This window comes from Larimichthys crocea, chromosome III (genome assembly GCF_000972845.2).
Source record: "Larimichthys crocea isolate SSNF chromosome III, L_crocea_2.0, whole genome shotgun sequence".
Lineage (NCBI taxonomy): Eukaryota > Metazoa > Chordata > Actinopteri > Sciaenidae > Larimichthys > Larimichthys crocea.
The window spans coordinates 38806333-38829627 of NC_040013.1; the positions used below are offsets into that span (position 1 = coordinate 38806333).

At 40.7% G+C, this 23295-nt stretch overlaps 3 protein-coding genes across 5 annotated transcripts in view; 2 read left to right on the plus strand and 1 right to left on the minus strand.

Moving 5' to 3' along the window:
* The first annotated feature begins 355 nt into the window (after positions 1 to 355).
* On the plus strand, positions 356 to 5839 carry LOC104924389 (rho GTPase-activating protein 24). Its single transcript, XM_027278122.1, has 9 exons — positions 356 to 518; positions 1429 to 1542; positions 1711 to 1918; positions 2021 to 2153; positions 2300 to 2373; positions 2700 to 2821; positions 3475 to 3709; positions 4001 to 4948; positions 5173 to 5839. Exons 1-9 carry the CDS (start codon positions 467 to 469, stop codon positions 5411 to 5413), a joined length of 2127 nt encoding a protein of 708 aa, XP_027133923.1. The 5' UTR covers positions 356 to 466; the 3' UTR covers positions 5414 to 5839.
* Positions 5840 to 8921: 3082 nt separating this feature from the next.
* Positions 8922 to 18492, minus strand: LOC104924140 (putative monooxygenase p33MONOX). Of its 2 annotated transcripts, none has more exons than XM_010737408.3 (9): positions 18336 to 18492; positions 16566 to 16704; positions 16323 to 16388; positions 13971 to 14146; positions 13755 to 13869; positions 13504 to 13631; positions 12892 to 12995; positions 12608 to 12786; positions 8922 to 10670 (listed from the first exon to the last, which is right to left on the minus strand). In XM_010737408.3, exons 3-9 carry the CDS (start codon positions 16345 to 16347, stop codon positions 10459 to 10461), a joined length of 939 nt encoding a protein of 312 aa, XP_010735710.1. In that variant the 5' UTR covers positions 16348 to 16388; positions 16566 to 16704; positions 18336 to 18492; the 3' UTR covers positions 8922 to 10458. The 2 variants fall into 2 exon arrangements, with proteins under 2 accessions (XP_010735710.1, XP_010735693.1); XM_010737391.3 differs by having other exon boundaries at positions 8922 to 10673; positions 18336 to 18491.
* A 1201-nt stretch (positions 18493 to 19693) lies between these two features.
* The window catches only part of pof1b (POF1B actin binding protein), a 30801-nt gene continuing 27199 nt past the window's right edge, over positions 19694 to 23295 (plus strand). For both annotated transcript variants that reach the window (XM_010737374.3, XM_010737382.3), the window contains exon 1: positions 19694 to 20418. In XM_010737374.3, coding sequence (XP_010735676.3) covers positions 19978 to 20418 — 441 coding nt within the window. In that variant the 5' untranslated portion in view covers positions 19694 to 19977. The remainder of the gene's footprint in view (positions 20419 to 23295) is intronic.

Below are 23295 nucleotides of genomic sequence, written 5' to 3' on the forward strand. Positions count from 1 at the left end.
CCTCTAAGGTTTAAATATTTACCCCCTCCCCCTCTCCCACCCTAAAAGCTTTTAAATCCACTTTCGTACAAGCCCGATTATTCAACTGAAATCTCTTATTAAGGCACTTAATGCACCAAACACTTTTAAGTTCAATATCAACCAGAAACCTGGATCTGTACATCGATCCACCATTTGAATCAATTCCTCAAGGTGAAACAGGTTCCATATCCACCAAGAACATTTTTTTAAGGCACTTGTTTCCCCTCAGGACCAACTCTTTATCACCATACATCTACCAGGACGTTTAAAACCAAGAGCTTTACACTAGTTCTTTTAGCTAAAACAACGAGTCTGGGTGGTCAGTTTATGCACAGCTGCTGTCTTACCATCTAAACCTTCACAGTTCTGCAACAAAACCCATCGTATTGTTGTTACTAAGTGTCTAAAACCATTATTGTACCAACTGGAGGAGGAGTGCTGCAGCATGGGACTCAGCTGCTTCAAGTCCTGGAAACATGACAGTACAGGCCATAAAGGTGAGTCACACATACACATGCCATCAACATATTAGTTGCTAATCCCTCCAGAACTCTAGCTGTGTGTGTTGCCCTTAAGTGACTTCTTTTAAATGCTGACTCAGGATCTTTAGCCTTCTATCTGAGGTGACATTGTGTGTGCACGTATTAGCTTTATACACACACACCCTTTTGACTTTGAGAAGGACATATATAGTGGAAGATAATGGGACATGGGTAGAAGAGAGGACAGTGTCTTCATGAGACCAAGCACCATAAGCGATGAAGATAGGGAGATGGGTTAGAGGAGAGAATGTGTAGTGTGTTAATTGTGGTTCATAGTTGGGGTTGTTTGACATGGTAACAAGTCTTTCCATGGTATTTTTTTGTTCTTTGTTGAGGCACAACTTTGCTGTCAGTTTTTAAGGCCTATTTAGACGGGATTAATATTCCAATCGGAGTTGGGTAGTAAAGGCCAACTAAGTAGGTCTTGTGTCTGTCTAACTGAGGAGTTCAAAGACTTCAATAATGTTAAAGATTTTGTGGTCTAATAAATTGCCCCAAGTTGATTTGCGTGAAGAAGTTTGAAAATGAAACAATCTGGGGATGCGCAGAAAGAAGGCTTCTATTCACCGTTCCTTATTAATGTTTGAAAGCAGCTCGAGGTTAGCTGCTACTAATGTAACACATGGTCATGGAAGGTAATGTAGGCTCTATGCAATAAAATAAAAAGCAATGTCTCTGGTTCTGCTGCATCAATTTTAATACTCACCAGTTTGGTGTATCAGAAAATAGTAGTATTACACACATTTTGAATGCCCTTGAAGCACTGAGTCATTAATGGTTGGAGGTGATAGACTTGCATTGATTATAAAAACTTGACTTTACTTGGACAAGCATCCTAAGAACAGCCATGTTTGCGTACATACAGGTAACAGAGATGTGTTGGCCAGTCCTGGCTCGTATTTCTTCCTATCTAACAGCGCCGGTCAGGGTGACGAGTGGCTGAAGAGCCTCAACAAGGGAGTCTGGATCCCTTTCACAGGTACACGAACACTGTGTTTAGAAAGGTGTGTTTACAACTAATGTGTCTTTATGTATGCTAATGTTGCTCTGCGTCTGATGGGTGTTTAAGTGGGCAACTGTTTGGTGACAAGACGGTCCTAACCACATTACAAGTTAAGAATCTCATGAACGTCTTCTTCCCTTGCAGGGGTCTTTGGTCAGAGTTTGGAGGAGACAGTGTTGTATGAGCGACGTTATGGGGTCCGTTTGGTTCCTCTGGTGGTGGAGCAGTGTGTGACATTCATCCGGGAACGTGGCCTGCATGAAGTGGGCTTGTTTCGCCAGTCGGGACAGGCCAGTCTGGTGAAAGAGCTCCAGGAGGCTTTTGATGCAGGAGAGAGACCATCCTTTGACAGGTATAATCCCTCTTTTGTTGCTTTGTGTCTGTACTCTTTTCTGATCATATGTCCTTCAGGATTTTGTGAAAAAGGTTAGCTCGCTTTATGTTTTGTCTGCAGCAGCACAGACGTCCACACGGTGGCATCACTGCTGAAGCTCTACCTCAGACAACTGCCAGAGCCACTGGTTCCTTACAGCCGCTACCAGGAATTCCTGCTCTGTGGTCAGAAGCTGTTGAGTGACCGCACACTGGTAACTGCAGATCCCTACACTGCAAACAAGGAATTTGTTAAAGAGCAACTTATCACCCTCTCTATCACCCCCCACCTTGCGTCTTTACTCCTTCCTGACTTCCATCATCACATCCTCTTCTTCTTCCACTTCTTCCTCTATATCAGGGTTTGGGGGAGTTGAGGAATCTTCTTCGGGAGTTGCCAGTTGCAAACTTCAACCTACTCAACTTTATCTGCCAGTAAGACTCCTCCTACCTTGTTATTTAGACACTCTGTGACCAGGTTTTCATTCAAGTATTTGTCTTGAATTATGAAATATTAAAAATTATTAAATTGACACTTCAAGACTGATGTCTTGACTGAACACACAGTTGCATCGTGCATCATCTATTTTCTTTGATCAGCACACCATCAACGTGATTGATTAGAAATTTACTGCAGAACTCAACATAACTCAAACATGCAGTTTCTTCTCACCATTCAGTTATAAGTAAATGTTTTTTTTAGCCAAAAAATTGTGAATTTGTAGGAATACTCATCAAATGCTTTATGTGTGTGTGTGCAGGTTTCTAAATGAGGTCCAGAGTTACTCCAGTAGTAACAAGATGAGTGGCCAGAACTTGGCCACTGTGTTCGGGCCAAACATCCTCCGAGCCAAAGCTGAAGACCCACAAAGCATCGTGGGAGGTAGACAGACAAACTGGCAGCATATGAATGATGAATTGTTGTTTTTTGTTTCAAAATTATGGTGTGTTGACAAAAAATGACACAACCTGTGATATAGCATGTAGACAACAGGTTGTTTAGTAACATGGATTCAAATTTTTCTACCAACAGAAATGTATTCTATCAAAATATTTTTGAAAGATGTACTGACATAAATTCTTCTATAGTATACTGATTTTAAGTCTTTATGTCTCCTGATTAGAACAATATTAAGTGCATTTGAGTGAGATTGGAAACACAGTGTTATAAGTGTGCCATAAAATGTCAGCATTTGGAATATAGACTCTGGACATTTTTTGGACAATGAAACTGGGTCTCCATTGCAACCCATTTAAACACTTACACAGACATTTATTCTGAGGTCAAATGACTCTGCAGTAGTTTACATCTACTGGCAATGGGAAAGAATGTTACCCTGCATTTTATGATTCTTCATGTGTGCATTATTTTGGTATAAAAATAGTACACAGCTTGCTGTAATCAAATCCGTATTATCTAGCTTAATCAAAAATTACCCTCAGAAACTCATGGGTGGCAATAAAAACACTGTTTTGGTTTCTATTTTCTAGTGTAAAATCTTAAAAGAACCAAAAGTCTCTCTATCCGTGTCCTAGGTGCAGCACTAGTCCAGGTGCTGATGTTGGAGCTAATCAGAGAGCATGAATCTCTATTTGCCAAAGTCCCCCCATCTATCTCTGTCCGTCCACCTGGAGGTTCACGAGCATCACCAAGTGCTCTGAGGCATCCTCATCTCCACCCGTCACCCTGCCTCCGCCAGCTGTCTCTGCCTCTCATTGCAGAACGCTCCAGAGAGGCAGGACAACCTGCCACGGACTCACAGGACCCCAGGTACAACAGACCCACGCTAACAAAACTTCACCATACAAACATCTCACAGACTCACATTCTATCTGGGTGCCCACCAAAACAGGTAAACCCCAAGCCGCACTAATCACACAGCGGGAAAAGAGACAAGGACACAATTCATCTCACATTCATCTGTCCTTAATACTCAACACTACCTTACATCACTGTATCACATACTGTTGTAGTGTGGTACTTTCTAATTATTTAGGGTGTAAAACAGTCTCTGAGAGGATCATCTTGAAAGTCTAACTTCTCTTTCATTGCTTTCTGTAGCTGTATCTATTCTGCTGCTGCCAAATCTGACTTATCCTCTGGTCAGAAGAGACATCTCGGCCATCGCTACACCTCCTCCCACCCAGAGAACTGCTTCTACCCCCTGCCCTCTTCCAGTCAGCCAATTCAACACCACTCTGGCCAAGCCAATATAGATTATCACCAGCACCATGCTGGCCAAGGACCATTCCCTGCAAATATTCAAGCCTCTTCAACCAGTCTCCAGCTACAAGATCCACTATCAGACTGCTCCAAACCCAAACCGGTTCTCATGGGCTGGGGAAAGGCCTGGCCAGGTCCGAGAGAGTCAGGTGCTGGATATTGGAACTCTGGTGCTGCAGAGGAAGGTGCAGTGCCAGAAAATGCGAGTGGGGGCAGCAGTGATGCTCATGAAGATAGCGCCCTTTCTGCCTATGACAACCTGGACAGAGTGTCTCTAGGTCAGAGGATGGAGGATATCACTGGTGAACATCTTGAAACCAATGATCCTGAAAGCCATGCTGGAAATTGTGAAGAAGAGGGGGAGCTAGAAGAAGCAAGGCAGACAAGGGACTCCTCCTCTTCATGGTCTTCCTGTGATATTCTACCACTGGATGAGAGTGCTGATGCTGTGTGTGCGATTAGTCCTGACATGTCACCAAAGAGACTGAAAAGATTACCTTCAAGTGTGGTAGCTGAAGAGGAAAACAATCATGATGACGAACATGAAGACAACAACAATGACAATGATGACGATGACATCCACCACCCTAACTCCCCAGCCTCCGGTTCTGTACTCAGTGACAGTCCTCTGAGTACGGGCAGCTCTGAGGTCTTCCTCCCCTCTGGTCCTCCAGACCTCCAGGAGCCTGAGCCTCAGTCACAGGCCAGGGACGCTCACTCACTCCTGGCCGAGCTGCGACAGCAGATGGCACAGCAGAAGGCTGAGTACCAGGCAAGGATTCAGAGGTGAGACAGCAGGACAATTGGCTTCTTATTGACAGTTTTGGGAAATTAAAAAGTTATAATTAGTAGCCAAAATCAATATAAGCTCTAGAAATGTATATCATAAACTTCTAAAATTATGAAACATAAATAAATACTCAAAGTAGCGTTCATTTCAATATTTTTCACAAGTGCTTTAAAAGTGTTTGTTTTGTAAGGCTGTGTATGTACATGTTTGCGTACTACAGGTTGGAACGCTGTAATGATGTCCTCGAGCGTCAGGTTGCAGTACTGCGGGCCAGTCTGGAGCAGCAGAAGCGTAGCCAAAGTGTTGCTGAGATCAAGATTCGCAACATGGAGCGAGCCAAAGCCGATGCAGACTTCCGAAATTCCACGCTGCAGAGGGAGATGGAGATGTTCTTCCAGATGTATGGAGAGTTCAGAAGAAGAGGAAGAGATGAAGGAGGAAGATCGGGAGAAAGTCTCTGAAGATGGACAAAAAGGGAAAGGTGGAGCAATTCTTTAAAGGGAATAGATAGATTTGTTGCTCAGCTTGTTGAAAGGGATGGATGGATAAAAAGCATAAAAGAGGAAGTGGAAAAAGATGATGTCCACCGGAGATCCAACTCTTCTGAGCAGACCGTGAAGGCATCAAACCCTGAAAGAAAACAGTCAGGGCAAGAAGTTTAACGAGTTATTGTCTAATCCTGAAGACAGTCATAAAAAAAGAAGTAATTACACAGTTGTGTATCATTCAAACCAGTTGGCGTCCAGAAGATGGCAAGAACATTTGAACGAGCTTCTTCACCTACACAGAGTCTGGACTTGCCCATCAAGGAACTGTTGAAAAGGTTTACTGGAGCAACAGATGAAAACTCTTAAGTGTCTTTCTGTTTCATGCAAACCAGTAACCAAACTGTGTCTTTCCAGGAAGCTTGAGGTTGGGTATTAATCATCGTAAACCTAGGTCTCCTTTGAGAAACTAATCTCCATTCTGAATTGTTCCTGAACGACAAAGATCGAGAAGAGTGCTGGAAACTAAAAGCTTATCCAGACTTTAAATGTGTCAAAACTGCTGTACTGCTACCACTTAAGACTTTTGCCATGTTGATATGTGGGTTCACAACCCACACAGCTGATCAGATGAGATTTCCAAGGTTATTCCAGTGTGAAAGTGACTGGAGAACTGTGATTTGCGTTGTGAGTGCATGATGCCAAATTTCCAGCTTAGTTAGTCCATCTTTTCCACATAACACAGGGAACACTAATGCTGGTCTTTGCCTTATTTGAATCCATGTCATGTTGTTTTGGAATATTCGCTACCTCCCACCTTACCCACCCCCAATTTCCTGACAATCATATCACAGTTACTGGGTATTGCTTAGACTCTTTCAGATTTGTCTCCCAAGACAGTCGAACAAGTGTGTCCCATTTTGGCTATGATAAAATTAAAAAAACGAAACACAGATTCCCATTCGACACAAGGGTCACTCTCAGATTTAAAAATTATGACAAGATGGGATGGCAATACATCCTCCAGATGTCGAAGTAGTGAAGTTTTGAGGTTTCTTCTATCAAATTGGAAATAACAACCCTTTGCATTTGAATTCAGGCAACCCTAAGGTGTCGAAGAATTGCCAGATTAATTTAATTAAAGTAGCAGACACTGTAAAAACAGGTCTTTACATATTTCACATGTTCTGCAAGTAATTTAACAGTTCCTTCTTATATTAAGCAGTCATCTAATGAAACTTAGCGAAAGTTCAACCAAGAAGAAATTTTTTTTCTTTAGGCTTCCAACTCAATCGGCTGACTGTGGACCAGATTTGCCATGATCTTTCTTAAACCAATCATATCATTACTGTCAATTGTTCCTTTCTCTGCTGCTGTAAGCCCCTATTTTAGTGCAAAGTGGCGACCCCCATCCACCCCATTCACCTCTAATGCACAGGTTTCCTTCCATTAAGCTCATTAAAAGCCCCAGTCCACACCACATCCACCCTGATCTTCAGCCAGTTCTTTTCATCTCTTCTTAACTGCCACCAATGTATAGACTCCATTGGGCAGCATCATGTCTTGTTGTCTTTGACATGTTGGAAATAAAACAATATGAATCAAATTATATTACTGAAGAAATCTGGTTTACTTTAAGATATGCACCAGTGTGGCTTTTTTAGATAAACCTGTTCATTAAGAAAGACCACACAAATATGCATTTAAATTTAGCCATTTACTGCATATTGTGGATAAAGGTGAACTGAGATGATGTACTGTAGGAGTGAAGGGCATGAGGGATAAAGGATAGGTGGTTGGAGGGTAAGGGATGAGAGTCGAGGGATCGAGGGGTTAGGGATGAGAGGGAAAATCAGGGTCGATGATGGATTGGAGGAGTTTAGGGATTGACTGGTGTCAGCTAGTATTGGGAAGACAGAAGGGAAGCAGTAGGAAGTTGAAAATCTGAGTGGAAAGCCTTTGTCGCTCTACAGATTAGAGCTCCATGGTTCTTGTATTTGAAAGAGAGAAAAGAAAATGGAGAGGTGGACAAAAGAAGAAGAAAAGGTGGGTTTGGGGTGGGTGAAAACTCAAAGAGGGAGTGAACAGAAAGTGTATAAGTACTTGAAACTGAGAAACAAGTCTTGCGAGTTCAAGGCGTAGTCTTTGTTCCTGAACCTAGTTATAAAACTTTATTTGTAGTGAATGGCCGTTACTACTGGATGGTGAACTGATGCTCTCTAGAGGCTGAAATAAATTACTACATAGAATATTTATGACAATAAATAGTTCAACTTAAACTGTCAACCTCAATGGAAGAAAACAGCAGAGCGGTCATTTGAGATCTGTTGGGAAACAACGCCAAAATAATAAAGCACTAACACTTTTTTGATGAGAATTACCATTTATTCTCAAATTCTGAACTTCTGGCAAATAAAAATAAACCAAACAGTACAGAGACTGTATAAATCAAGGAGGTCTGTTAACATCAACTGGAAAAAAATAGTGAACAGATAAACATACTAATAATTCAGTCAGTCTGTACTATTGAGCCACACTACCATACAGATGTGATACTTCAGTCAGGGAGAGATTTAAAGGGAACAGCGTCACTTTAAACACAGAGCACTTGTGAACACAAACTATGAAACTTAACAAAACAGTCATATTCATTTAATATTTACATCTGCTGGCAGCAGAGTGTGATTTCCTGAAATGATGAAAAGGAAACTGACAACATCTGACTGACACCACAGCGGAGTTACAGGTGGCAAATGACAGATTTGAAATGTTTACTCCATAAAAACAGACTCCACTGCTGTGTCACATTACGCATGGTACCTATTACCAGCAAACAGTTTTTCCACTTAAAAATAAAAGTGCAAATAACATTTAATAAATGCTACATTTAATTTAACAGGTGATGGCGCTCATTAAACGGTTGGAAGATTTGTACACTTCCTCTTCATCTCGCAGGAATCTTGTGTGAAAGGATATTTATTAGCAGTAAGCAAGCACTGTAGAAATGTTCAACACCTCTGAAGCAAAACAAACAGCCACAGTTTCTAAAATAAAACTGTATATCAGTCAAGTGAAAAGCTCACTTTTTCTGAGTGACACAAGGTTTCTGTAGGATGTGGCCAGTGTGCACATCAGCTGTCGATTCAGTCAACAGTTAATACACCAAAATTCATCAGAAACACAAACAGGAATCCTTCAGGTTTGACCACTGGTAAAAAAACAAAAACAAAAACAAAAAAAAACAGTCACACACTGAAAACTTTAAACTTTTATCCTTTCTGTTCTTTTAACTTTTCTTGTTTTGAATCCAGTAAAAACTGAACCTCAGAAACATTGGAGCATGTCAGTCTGTTAGTCCTGGTCATATGTAACTATGATTTCTATATATACATACATACACACACGGAGGGGGGGCATTTTTTTTCTCTTCAGATCCCAAAGGAACTAAATCTGTTGCTACAGTAGACGATAAAAAAAATCTTAATCTATATGTTAAACATCGAGAAAAAAAGTAACACAAAACAAATAGTGGAACGTTTCAGTGAGCAGGAGCCTGCCAATTTTCCAAAATTTCCTGAGACACATTTTTTTTAAATGGATTTTTATGTTCTATTGGCTTGATTTGTATATTAACTATACTTAAGGGATTAATAGGTATATTCTTCCCACCCTGCTTAGTGAAATGCCCCTTTTAAAAAGACTATTTTTTTTTTTAGAGAAAGGCGTGAAGTGACAAACGCTAAAGCAGAGGAAGTTTTCTTGCATTATTTTGCATCCTGCAGGACAGATAATAGAGCTCGTGTCTGTGGCAGGAAGAATGGGGGATTAAAGTGCATTTACATGGAATCATTTCAAACAAGGATCACCATCATCAGCTGGACCCATTCATCCTCAGTTTGTTGATTTGAGCCTGTGTTCATGTCAGCATGCTGCAGCTAGATGTAACAGTTAATAGGGTGAAGGATTGGCATGTGATTTAGCAGCCAAGTAACATAGTAAATGCCTCAAAATCGTCACAGATGGAAAAGATTTCTTTTTATGCACAATTGTTTAAATGGTGAAGACGGTGGACAGTAGAGTGGTTATCTGAATGTTGGAGTTGCTGTTAAAAAGGCCCCATGAAATGACTTTATGATCACATGTTTTTTTTCTTTGACGTGAAAATGATGACAAAATGAATGTTGAGAATAGCTGCTCGACTCCAAAACAGACTGAGGAGTTACTGTGGAAAGACATGAATGAGGAAAATGTAACAGCACAAAGGCCAGAGAGTAGAGAAATGTAGAAATAACTGATGATGCTTCAAACCTGTGCATTTGCTGCTTACGACAGTTAGCTTAAAAGTATAATTCCACAACACAGCTTTGGTCTTATTTTTATGGTTTTAACCAGTGGAGTAATTTGAGATGTGGGAACATGATGACACAAAGTAAGCCCACGAATAAAGGATCAGAGGACCATACAGATTGTAAACAAGACTACAATTTAGCCAGATTAGCTAATCCACTTCATTTGCTAAAAAAACTGAAAGCTAGCACACCTGAAATGTATTAGTAATAGTCCTTCATTAACCATTAATAACAGAAGGAAGCAGGAAGTCTGTCTGGAAGATGTGAGGGTTTTTTTAAAAATTTGGGTAGTTTTGGGTGTTTGACTTTATTCTCTCCTCTAAATAAGTTTATCCAACTTGGGCTTCTGTTTATGACCTATTGCAGATGTTCGTGTTATTGATCTGCACATGAATGAGAACGGTGACAATGTACAAAACTATAAAAAATAGACCCAAGTTGTAATAAACAGATGATCATAGAACTTGCCCCCAAATTCTACGATCACATTATTAGACGGAAATATAACCCAGGAGCAAGAAATGCTCACATATGAACGAGATTCTGACTTAAAAATGAATGAGATGGACCTTTAACACATGCAGTGTGTGTGACAGTGTGTGTGAGAGAAGTTTTTATTTCATGGGACCTTCAGCCTCCGAGTAACGTGCAGCTTTGATGTCATGTGTCTTCTTAGAAGCCAGAGGGTGTCAGGATGTTCATGTCTCTGGGTTTGAGCTTGTGTGGTCGCGCTCCCTGACGTCGACCCTCCACTGTCGGGATCTCCATTTTGGGAGGGGCCGCCGCCTGAGCGGCAGGGTTCTCTGCAAGACGCGTGGCCTGTGACTTCATTACCTCCATGGGGGTCGGCTTCTGGGCACCGCGGTATGCCTGCAGCGCAAAGCCTGCTGGAAAGACAGGAAGACAAGACATGGAAGAAAGAAGGAAGCAAGGCAAGAAAATTAGTTTTCATATTTTGATTTAAATAACAACAAAAACAAACAAATTTTTTTAATATCAGACATCTGACTGCATTTATCAGACTTTTACCTCTACTGTAGATGATTTGTTTTACAGTCTGTTAAAGCGGCTTTAAAGCTGTCTTTCAGCTATCCAGCCAGTAAACACTATATTTTAATGTACCTGATATTGCACTCTTTCATTTGGCACATCACATATTACTGGACTGTTCACACTGTGTGTGCACTGTATGGAGGACCAACACTGCCCAAATCTAAATTAAAAAAATAAAAACAATGCACCAAAAATAAATGTAGGCATTAATTTATAAAATGTGACATCAATTCATATTTCTGTTTTAATTTACTTCTGTTTTACCTTTGTATTTATGCTGCCATTCATTTACTTTCCTATTTAATTTTTCCATTTTATTAATTATTTATTTAAAAAAAAATAAAACTGATTAGATTATGTCGTTGATGTGGAGAATTTCATTCATCAGAGAACGGAGGATTTAATAATACATTTGTCATGACATGATGTCGGCTCAATCCTGAAGAAGCTAGCGTCTACCGACCTCAGGACAGTGGCACGTCTACTCTCTGTCTAGAAGTTGTCATTAGTCTACAAACAAGGAAATATGTTTCCTCTTAGTGGTCTGACATGGTTATCTGACATTGGTTACCATAGTAACGATCAGAACGGTGGCTGCTTTCCTAAACATAAGTATGCAGCTGCTCTGTATCAGGGAGAGAAGTCAATGTCCCTCACAAGATTTACCACTATCCTGACAGGGATCTAAAGACATGCTTAACCCTGTGTAGCCCCCATGCGTGGCATGCTGGAACAGGACATTTCCTCACAGTCATTTGACAATATTGTATCTGGCTGTGTCAATGAATACCTTAAAATTTGAGAACTATTATACTATTATAGATTAAAAAAAAAAAAAAAAGTTGAATCCTACATCTTCCTGTTTAGTTCAAAGGCAGCAGTGTGTTTTCAAAACTCCAAATCTAAAAATCGATTTTATGAACATATTGTATTCTCACACGATCTTTAAGTTAAGAGTTGGTGTGTCACTTTATTGCAGCAGCCTCTACTGTAAATGTCAACATCTTTGCATTTATGAATATTAGAGTTGCTAAAAAAAACAACACTAGATGGGTTATTACGAGTTTACTGCCATGATGTGAATGATGCAGTCATTCCTTCACTCATGCGAACTTCCATCACTTTCTTAAATTACCTACCTAAAGTCATCCTGGAGAAAAGATTTTGATGGTTTTCAAACAGATTGAATCGTTCCACATGTGAAGATGTACATGTTGCTCCTCAGCAGTTGTCGGTCATCTCAATTTGTCTGACTTTTATATGATCGGATGCCAAAAAAAAAAACCTCTGCTTAAATACTAGCAAAAGCCAACAAGTGAACAGACTTGCAGCTCAAACTTTTGGTCAGTGTTTACCGTCAGTCTGAAGGTCGTTTGCTTGTCCATTAACCCAAATTGTGTATGCAACTTTTGTTTATATGGGACACACACACCCACACAAAAAAACTAACTCACCTTTCACCAAGTTTATGCCTGAACAAACAGAAGAAGTGTTCACAGGAATTTATTTGAGCTTTTATTGTTTAAGTGTCTGTTTTCAGTTTGGTTTCGTTGTTATTTGTTTAGTAAAGAAAGATCCCGTGGGACTTTGGCTGGCTACCAATGAACTAAACTAAAAAAAACAACAACAACAGAGTATTAATTAAAGTGTGGCTGTTTTGGGCATCAGATGAAAGGGGGCGTTTGTGGCTTTGTTCACACACAACAAACCAATGTTCAATAACTTTTTGTTGCAAAATCGGGCAGCACAGTGAGGTGATGTCATTTACCTGCTGGGGTAGAGTCTGATCCCAGGTCAGAGGTCGACTTCTGGACGAGTGGCCGAGGCCCAAACACGCTCCACCGTTCGACCGCACCTCCCATTCCCCCTGCTGGTGCATCTCCCATGTCCACACTGCTGTTGGAGGAGCTAAGGCTGACCTCTGAACCTGTACTACTGAACCAGCCCCTATACAAACACACAATAAGTGTGTAAGGCAGATTGATTTGTCAGGATTTATTCCATTTTGTGGTCAGGGTAGACGGATCCTGAGATTTGTGTGTTGATGTGTACCTGCGCTGTTGTTTTGGGGAGCTGTGTGGAGTGTTGGATGGAGTGGACTGGGCGGAGGAGTTCTGCCGCTCTTCTCTGGCCTCCATGCTTTGGATCTGCAGTTTCTAAACAGCAACAAAAAAAAAAGAAAAAAAAAGAGAAATCAGTTTTTCATAAAACTGTCAGACAACATTCAACATAAAATTTTAAAAGGGGAACACACGCAGCTTTTAGACAACAAAGTCTGTTTACAAGTCTTGAGGAGTACATGTGTGAAAAAGTTGTATTAACCCTTTTGTGGCTCCAGATGGTCAAATCTCAGGGTTAGTCTGAAAACTACAATTTTAAAAACTGGAGAAAAAAAAAAAACTTGAGGCTACATTGGCTGTTACTAGCATAATCATCATCATCATAAAGCAAAGTGTATGGAATAAAAAAAGATGATCTCTAAGGCATCGATTTGAGTACTTTTTAAAGACACCATCAACTTGGATTGTTTTTTTATAAGTTGCTTCCTCTATATTTGTTACTGATTGAATAAAATTATGGGAAGGGATTTTTTTTCAGACTCTGAAAATGGTCATGGCAGGAGAAGTTTGAGGATCAACTGTAAAGTTAAAGCGTGTGTCTTACATGGAGGGATTCAGGAATGCGGTGGTGGTGTCTTGTCTCCTCGGCGGTAAGGCCTTTGTGGGGCGTGTAGCTGGCGTCGGTAAGCCCCGCCCTCTGCTCAAACTTGTACACGCTATCCTGAGTTTGCTCTGAGAGGAAGAAGAAATCATTTTAAGAATTGTTGAGATCTATCTTTTGAATATCACCAACACTTAAATCCTGTGGTCTTTAAAACGTTTGAAAAAGACTGATGGCAAATAGTTGAAACATACTGGTGATGAGAGAATTCATGATGACGGAGGAGGCTTTGGTTTTCACTACACTTGGTGATCTGCTAGGGGCGCTGTCAAACACTGTAGGCTGGCTCACAGCTCCACTCTCATCTTCCTAGTGGTGAAAAAACATGTCAACATCATCGTCACAATGTTTCCCACTCTCCCTCTGACAATAAGAATAATCTAATATTAAAGCAGCTGTGTGTGTCTAACCTCAGCCAGGTGAGTGAACTTCCTCTCCGGTATGATTGGTCGTCTCCACAGGTTGTTGATGCTGATGTCATGGGGGGGCGTGGACATGGGGGCCTCCAAGTTATCGTCGTAGCTAAGGGCTCGCCGGGTCATCCCGATGGGAAGCTTCATCCCGCCCATCCCAGAACCCTCTATGGCTGCAGACACAAACAACAAAAACAACTAAACAACAGCTTTCTCTTCACTTCCTGCTATTGAGCTTTTCAGTTAAGGAGACGGAGCAGAATGGCATCTTTTAAAGCATTTTTCAAATAATGTAAAGTAAGTCATGGCAACTAACAATTTTAATGAAATCTGTTGACAATAAGGAAATTTTACCAGGCTTCTCCTTTAACATGAGTGCAATGGGGATGGGAATCCACAATTGGGTTGGTACTTGTCTAATCCATCAGAATTTTATGTCTCAGAGTTTATCAATTCTTTTATTGATGCTGGCATATTTTTTTTACAGTTGTACATTGCAAAACAATGATGTCAAACTCACTGCTTTCCAACCAAGCATGTCTGTTACCAAGGATAAATATCTTTGCCATGCAGGCAGGCTAAACCTAGACCAAAATAAAAATGAAAACTGTACAAAATATTCTTTCATTTCATCCCTTTCATATGATGGGACACTGTTGCCATCTCCAACTCGACTAACCCATCAGGTCCCCTTTTTCTGCTCTGTTTCTACATCTACATCAGAGAGAATGAAACAGTTGTGTAGGCCTACTTTTCTTCTGCACAGAAAACTGCTCAGGAGTCAAAAGAGAATCCGATAAGTAGAATCGATGTTGGCACCTGGTACTTTGCTTATTTAGCTGCATCACTGTACACAGAGCAATGCAGAAGGCTGTGAACACAAACTACAAAGCTAATTGTGATGGAAGCGGAAAACAGAGATTGCAATACGCTCACTCTCTGCTTCTCCTTTTTCAGTGAAGTCAGCTCGACCACTTTTGAACTGAGACAGTGGTAAAACTTCCTCTCCTCTGTCTTTAGCTGACACTGCTGACAGGAGAGACACTCTGTGGTGCGCAGGTACTTCATAACTGAACTATGAGCAGAATGCTTTCCCTGACTTTGTGGAAATTTGTGTTTTCACATCGCAGATGATGAAAAAACTTCATTAAAACACGAGGTAGGCTAAAACACGACACTCATGTAGGTTGAGATAGATGATAAAAAAACCTAAAGAACTGAACTGAAAAGGGAACAAATACTCAAACATTTATTGTTTCTACATGGGATATAACCTTGTATTGACAAATTATGGGCATTAACTCAAACACACTAGATGGGACAGTCATTAACTGGCCCACCTAACACAAGTCTCCCAACGCACCCTTCAGCTCCATGCTGTTAGGCTAGTCAGTTCCATTCCTGTGTTTGTGCATGTAAACATCATATACTGTTTTCATAGACATGCATAATGTAAAAAATATGGATGTTTTGTCATATCAAACTTGAAAATCATTACATTATTATGCATGTAACCACACACAGCACTGCTACAACAGAGCAGAGAACAAACCTGAAGAGCAGAAGTGGTGTATATATTAATATTGTAGAGAGACATGCTGCATTAGTAGGTTTACACATTTTTACTACGCATTGGTTTGCGGTTGTGAAACGGCTGCTACCGCAGGAAGCTCCGGTTTCATGCAGCTTTTTCTACAGCTGTGTGATTCGTTGTGACTCACAGTGTGAATGTCTGACTGTGCGGGATTGCAGTCCACTCGGATTTATCTGGTGTGAGAGACGAAACAATCTGTGGAATCCCTGGGTTGTACATGTTAATCAGTTCAGAACGCTGCCTTCCGGTTCACATTCAGAGAAAATCCTTTGACTAGCAACTGAAATCAATGTCTCAGAAAGAGGGGAGAAAACTGAGGCGAGCTTTGCTTGTAAAGACTGAACCATTACCTCATGAACGAAAAGCATGTGGACAGCGGAACATGACACTTTTAATCCATGGAAATTAATCTGCTTCTACAAACAGCCTTCCCCCTTCTGGTTTCTGTCTTTTCACCAGATTTTGGAACCTGGCAGCAGAGATTTGCTCCCATTCAGCCACATGAGCATTAGCGAGGTTGACACTGATGTTACGTGATAAAGTCTGGCTCTGAGTCAGCGTTTCTGTTGGAAAAACACTTGCTGGACCTGGCTTTTTACCAGGAGGCATTGTCGTGCTGAAACAGGAAAATCGCCTTCCTGAAAACGGTTGCCACAAAGACAGGGCACGCTATTGTTTAAAATATCATTATAATCAGTCGTGTTTGACCCAACCCAAAACAATCAGTCATGACTTCTGTTGCAAGAAATACTCACCCGGTAAGTCTCCGGAGCCAGACATGATTTCAGTAAGACAATGAACAAGATCAACCAGGAGAGGAACTGGAAAAAAAAGAGATGCAGAGAGATGTTTCTGCTTTTAGAGATAATTTACATAAAACAATAGAGCTAAAGAGTCTCTGTAGCAGCAAATCACAATTATTTTTTTAATAAATATGTGCACGCCTCAGAAAACAGCTGCAATGTATAAGAAATATAGAGTTAAATAAGACGTTCTACCTTCCTGTTGGGTTTCTATGATGCGGACTGGGCGGTGAAGTGGCAGCAGGAATGGTTACGTTGGTTACGTTGGTCTGTCTGAGACACACAAAATCCTCTGGCAATGCATTATGGGTAAGCAGCCAGGTCAGGGAAGGAACTAGGGAGAAAAAGAAAAGGTTAAAGGTCAACTGTTAGACGATCTCATCCAATCACATGCTCTCTTTTTACAGTTTGTCTTTTAAACTATTAGTTTTTAACTGAAGGACCTTGTAGTTTCTCCTGCATCTGTCAAAATAAAACATATTTTTCTAAAACTGAAAAGGTGTTTTCCAAATTCGACAAATTCACATTTTTCGGTCAGTTTCACTCAAATTATTTAAAGGAGCAGTGTGTAGGATTTAGTGGCACCTAGCAGTGAAGTTGCAGATTGCAACCAAATGAATACTCTCCCACGCCTCACCCCCTTTTTCCAAGGGCTTAGGAAAAAACTTAATAAAAAAGGTCATATCTAGATCAGTGTTTAGTTTGTCTGTTCTGGGCTACTGTACAAAAAAAGGCAGTCCGACACGGCCTGTGCTGTAGATCTAAAAGGGCTCATTTTTAAAGACAATAAAAACACAACGATTCTCATGTTCGGGTGATTATACACTAATGAAAACATATCGATGAATATTGAAATACATTCTTGCAAATAAATCATCCTAAATCTTACATGCTGGACCTTTACAACGATATTGTGAGGGCTTTAACAATGCTCAGTCGATGCATTGGGAATGTTGTCAGGGTTACAGTTTTTGTGTTCATCGGGTTGTCTCCACATATGACAAAGTTTAAAAAAAATAAAACATCCAGTCGTGGAGATAAAAGAATATTGTTAGCACTAAGAGGAGAAAAAGACAAATTGTGTCCTTTTATAACCAGCGGATGTCTGCAGGATTACTCACAGAGGATGATGGCAGACAGGCTGGATTACATAACACCTGCAGCAGCAGCATCAAAGACGCAGCATCACTCACAGACACCACTTCAAAAATAATAATTTCTGAACAAGACTGTGTCTTATTAAACGTTCAATATGTTTCCAGAAGAAACAGATCAATTAAATGCACACACCATCATCCCTGAGGGGTAACAACTATTACTGAAACAAGACGTTTTGCTGTTTAGCGTTGGTGAACTAAACAAGCAGCGACCTCTGTATGAGCATTACGTCGTTTAATATAAAAAATAAATAATACATTCACAGCAAATGAATGTACCAAATTGTGTCACGACGAAGGCCAGCGCCACGTACACGCTTCAGACACCCGTCATGTGAAGGTATCTGACAGTGAATGTAACAGGTTTATTACTGTGTGACGCCTTTCATTCATGGTGTATGAATCTACACCGACATACATGGTGAATTCACTTTATATCTGAATCATATAATTCATGAGCATTTCTCACAGGGCGTTGATAAATGTAGGAGTAAGTAAGGAGGAGACACAGAGGAGCTCAGACCTACAACTGTTTGTAAAAACAGGAACTGCTTGGTGTATTTGAACTCATCCCGAATTGAATAACAGCTGCTACACATTCACAAAAATGTCTGAAGTCGACTTTCAACATTAACATACATCGGCAGAGACGCGCTGAATCGTTAAATTGTCTGTTTTTAAGCTGTAGTCTGGTCGCAGCTTGTAGCATCTCCCCGCTAACGATAACGGAACCAGTCAGGGCTGAAGGACAAGACGCCGAGCGGCATCTCACAAAGACGACAGCGCAGGCAGCTTTATTTTCTCTCACCGGAGGTAACGGCGGCTTCAAGACGACGACTGACACGTCGGTGACCGTCCTATGTCGACTGGAGCGTGGGGAGAAGAGCAGAGCGGTCCGGTAGCAGCAGCCATTATTGTGTCCGACACATAAAAGACGCTTTCTCTGTGGAACGGTAAACCACCGTTATCTCGCGAGACTTCAGTTTAAAAACGAGTACACGTGACGAGAACAGGGTAGCTCACGTGTCTGGACAACAAAAACATAACATGGATAAAAACAGCATAAGCTATACAAAGATAAGATAATCATAAAGGTCATGTTAGTCAATAATCAATCATAATTTATTAATTTAAACAGTACAACTCGTTCAAGGGAAATTCAAGCGTCCAGTAGCAGCATGACACACATAAATAGATAAATCTAGATTTAAATTAAACCAGTGCAATAAATAAATAAATAAAATAAAATAAGCGTGCAAAAAAATTCAATGTGTGCAGAAGAATTCAAGTTCAAGTCAACTTTATTATCAATGCTGCTATATGTACAGAACATACAGAGAATTAAAATTGCGTTAAATTAAACATGTGCAAAGACAAATTGTGTAAAAAGTAAAGATACATTTTTTATATAGAAATGAAAAATAGAACTACAAAAAAAACTGTGCAAAAGGCTGCAGACAATGAATACTACTACTAATAATAATAATAATAACAATAATAGCTACTTTGTGTAGGTCTTCGTGTTACTACATGCCAGCTGCTTTGTATCATTGTTAAAAATCATTCATTTTCCGAACAGGTGTATCGGTTGTTGTGACGTGTGACTTTGACTACACCTGTACTCAGTACCAGGGCACTTTATCAGTAGTTGATGTTTGTCTCCATCTAGCGGCTGACTCAGATTCAGAATCACTTTAATTCGCCAGGTATGCGTACACACGCGAGGAATTTGAATTTGAGTCTGGTTGCACTTTATAAAGAAGTACAAGAAATGAATAAATCATCTCCAGGTTGTTCTGACCACACCAGCAGACCAAGCGTTCAATCCCGTCTGTATGCGGACTTGTCACCGTCCTGAATGAGGCCGAGACATTCATCATTCGTCAGCCAGTTGATGGTTCTTACCTTTGCTTCACCTGCCGTGAAGGGGAGGGGTGTCACACACGCGATCACGTTAATAAAGGACCAGGACACTTATATTTTATTTTAAGCGATTCACCTGCATGCCTTAGGAAAGTGAGAGGAGTAAACACACAGACATAGAGTTACACACTCCACATAGACACCAAACTCGTGAGGCATTTGAACCTGTGAGCTCATTTTGTCAAAGCGACCAAGGTAAAACCTCCTCCCAGCCCTCTGAGCCCTCCCGCCTGCTGGTGCACGCAGCAGTATTTGCATACAGAGGAGCAGAGCGCCTCCCTCCCCAGTTTGCGCTCCCTCTCTATGGACGGACTCCTCTAACCGGACTTTCCTCTCCAGTTTGGCCAACAGAGGAGGAAGTTCAACTGGGGCGGCTCAGCTCTCTACACAACAGAGAGAATAAGATCCAGAGGAACCTGCGTGGTTTCATCCCGCAGCGACTTATCCACTTTGAGAGACTTCCAGCTTTCTATTAGTTTTTCTGTCGGTTTTATTGGAGGGGGTCTGAGCTCATCCGATCCATCGAGATGTCTCTTCAGACGAGCCAAAAGACGACGACCTACCGGACCGTGAAAGTGTCCTCACCGGAGACGGTGACCAACACGGTGATCTCAGCGCGATCGGTATCCCCGACCAGGTCCGTGTCCACGGCCGAGTCTGTGTCCCCGGTGCCGTACGCGCTAAACGGCTATGAGACGATACGGTACCTGGTCCCGATGCAGCAGCAGCAGCAGCAGCAGTCCTACATCCCGGTGCAACAGGCCGTGCAGCAGCAGTCCTACATCCCGGTGCAACAGCAGCAGTCCTACATCCCGGTGCAACAGGCCGTGCAGCAGCAGTCTTACGTGGTCATGCAGCAGCCTATGATGCAGCAGATGGTGTCTCCGGTGTACCTGCAGGGTCTGCAACACCTGAGTGTCAGCAACCAGGAGTCTAACGCGTTGTACCGACAGCAGAGCACGATGGAGGTGAGCCCCCATGTTCAGCTGCTCCTCCTGATCAACCTGCTTGTTAGGCGAGACATTACAGGCATGGTCACATTCAGGTGTTAATTTTACTACATTTAGTCTATTTGTATCCGTAGCTAAAGATAATATTTAGGAAAACTTGTAAAACTAATGTAAGTAACCAACTGGGAAAGTTTCAGAGTGATATCTGAGAGTTCAAATGTTTTTTCTGTATCCACCCATAATGTTTGAAGACACTCAGCCACAAATCTCCACTTCAGCAGCCTTACATACACCAAAACCTTCCAGTTTTATTCCTATCTATACTCCTGTGTTATTACTAAAAACATGGCAAACATGGTTATTTCTTAATGGCTGTTGACAGTATGATTTATGTAGTGATTAAAAGAGATATCCAAATTCCTCTGTAAAAACATTTGACACTAATATGTCAACAAAATGCAACAAGAATTTTGAACCTGGCTTTGGCTTTATCCAATGTTCAAATTTCTGTTTTGGAAATGTATGCCGGTTTTTAATGAGATGATGACTCATTTCCTCATTTAAACATATGATTTCAGAAAGCTTGCAATACAAATAATAATTGTCTTAATGTAAATAACCAATGGGGATGCTTCATGGTGATATCTATTAAATTTAACCAACTAAACCTTAAAACCATAGCTATTGTCAGGAAGGCTGGAACAAAACTTTCTGTGGTACTCAGCAGAATGTGACACACCCTTAAATATAAATACTGACCAATGCAAGAGTTGAATAACCAAACAAACAAAAACTTGCAGTGATATTTGAAGACAACATCACAGTTTCATGTCAATTCTGATTATTTTAAGAAATAAAAGTTTGTACTTTACATTTTTGGTTTATCTCTTTCATGTTTTTATGTACGAATGCTTCCTTTTCTTATTGGATCTTTTTCTTGCTAGATGCGTGAGCGTTTAAACTTCATGAATGTCGACTTAAATTGCTTTACTGGGCAGAGTTTGTTGAGCAGTTGTGAAAACACATTCCAGTCTCTGAAATATCAGCTGTGTGTGGTCTTTCTTAGAGATACAAGAACATCCAAATAAATATCTGGAAACGAGCATCAATCCAGACAGGCTTCATGTAAACAGAATGATCCACTTTGCAGCTGTCAGAAGCAGTGTAAGCATGTTTACCACATAGCGATGACTTATTAATTCTGACACTGTGCTTTGAATTTTCACAGCCTGTGATCAGAAATAAGTAGGTGAATGTGATGGACAGGAGGAGGCTGAGCTGATGTTGTGGCTGCCAGTGGTGAAGGAATGATATTTTACTTAACAGTAGTTTGCATCTTTTCTATCTGATTGGTGATTTGTCAAGGCCATATGGCCCTCTGTTATACAGCTGCAATGATTGCAGAATCAGCAACTTTTTTGATAATCAAAAAGTCGTTTCAGTCATTTTTCTAAACATTTGCTGGTTCCAGATTCTGAAATGTCAGGATTTTATGCTTTTCTGTGTCATATATGATAGAAGAAAGAAAAGTTTGGGGGGGTTTGGACTGTTGTATGAACAAAACAGTTTGATGCCTAGCCCTAACAATGGTTAGGGCTAGGCATCAAACCTTAACATGACTGATGTTGTCTATAGCTGTCAAGCTAGCTGTCATCATCACTATGTTTTTTTAGGGAAATGTCTTGCTTATTTAAACACCATATATATTATACAGTAAACATGCAGTTGACAGCGCTAGGCTTTTTTATTACATAGAAAAATTTGTTTTGCTTTCAACGATGCAATGTTTTGGTTACTTAAACTAAAGTACATGGTTTTCACAATTGAAGTGTTGTCTTCAGAAGTTTTGGCCATCATTTCACCTCCAGAAGTGTTGTAATGAAGTGAGTATTATCTGCTCACATTCATGGAAGGATTGTGAAACTCTTAATGTTTCTGCCCTTTGCCAGTTGGCTTACTTATTAACTGATCAGTCCAAACAGTGCTGCAGGTCTCAGAATTTGTCACCTGTTAACAAGCTCACTCACATTTCCGCTTTATCTGACGCTTCCTTTTCATTGATTACTTTTTTATGGAGGTGCCTCGTCCCACCAGAAAACCCTCCCTGTTCTGATAAATTATCACTTCCTGAATGATTTGGCCTTCGCCCATGGGATGGTTTACTCACTGTCTCTGCTGTAGTCTTAAAACATCTGAATAATATCTGCTCTCCTCTGCCTCATTGATAAAAAACATTTCCTTCCTCTTTCTGTCAGCCTCTGGCTTTATTGATCTCTTTCTTTCTATGTCTGGATTCCCTCTTAATTTTCCTTTTGGCTGCTTGTTGTCCTGGTTTGTAAATTCATATTCAGTCTGCTCTTTGAGTCACTGCACTCTGAGATTAATTCTCATGGCATGTTTGATAGAAAGGTGGTGCCACACCCTCTGACTCTGCTGACATGGCACACCCTTACATTTGAAGACAAACACATTCTTACACCTCTGGATCACCTCTGCTGAATCAGACTGCACTGATCAGAGGTTAGACAGCAGCGTCCTTGGGACACAAAATCCAGCTGATTTATTTAGTTCAATAACTGTTGAAAATTCTACCATGCCCTGTGAGAATTCTTTATTCTGATTGGTTGGAGAGTCTGTGTTATTTTTGTATAATCTACAATAGACATTCAAAGTCCAAGTTAGGTCTCAGATTATTTAAGACAAGTCAAAGTCAAGTCTCGCCATTTGAGACAAGTCAAAGTCAAGTCAAGTTTGAAGTTATCCAAGACTAATCTAAATTAAGTCCAAGTACAAGTCGGGTCTCAAGTTATTTAAGACAGGTTGAAGTTGTGTTTAGTTATTCAAGACAAGGCAGTGGAGTCTCACATCCTTTAAAACAAGTCCAAATCAAGGGTG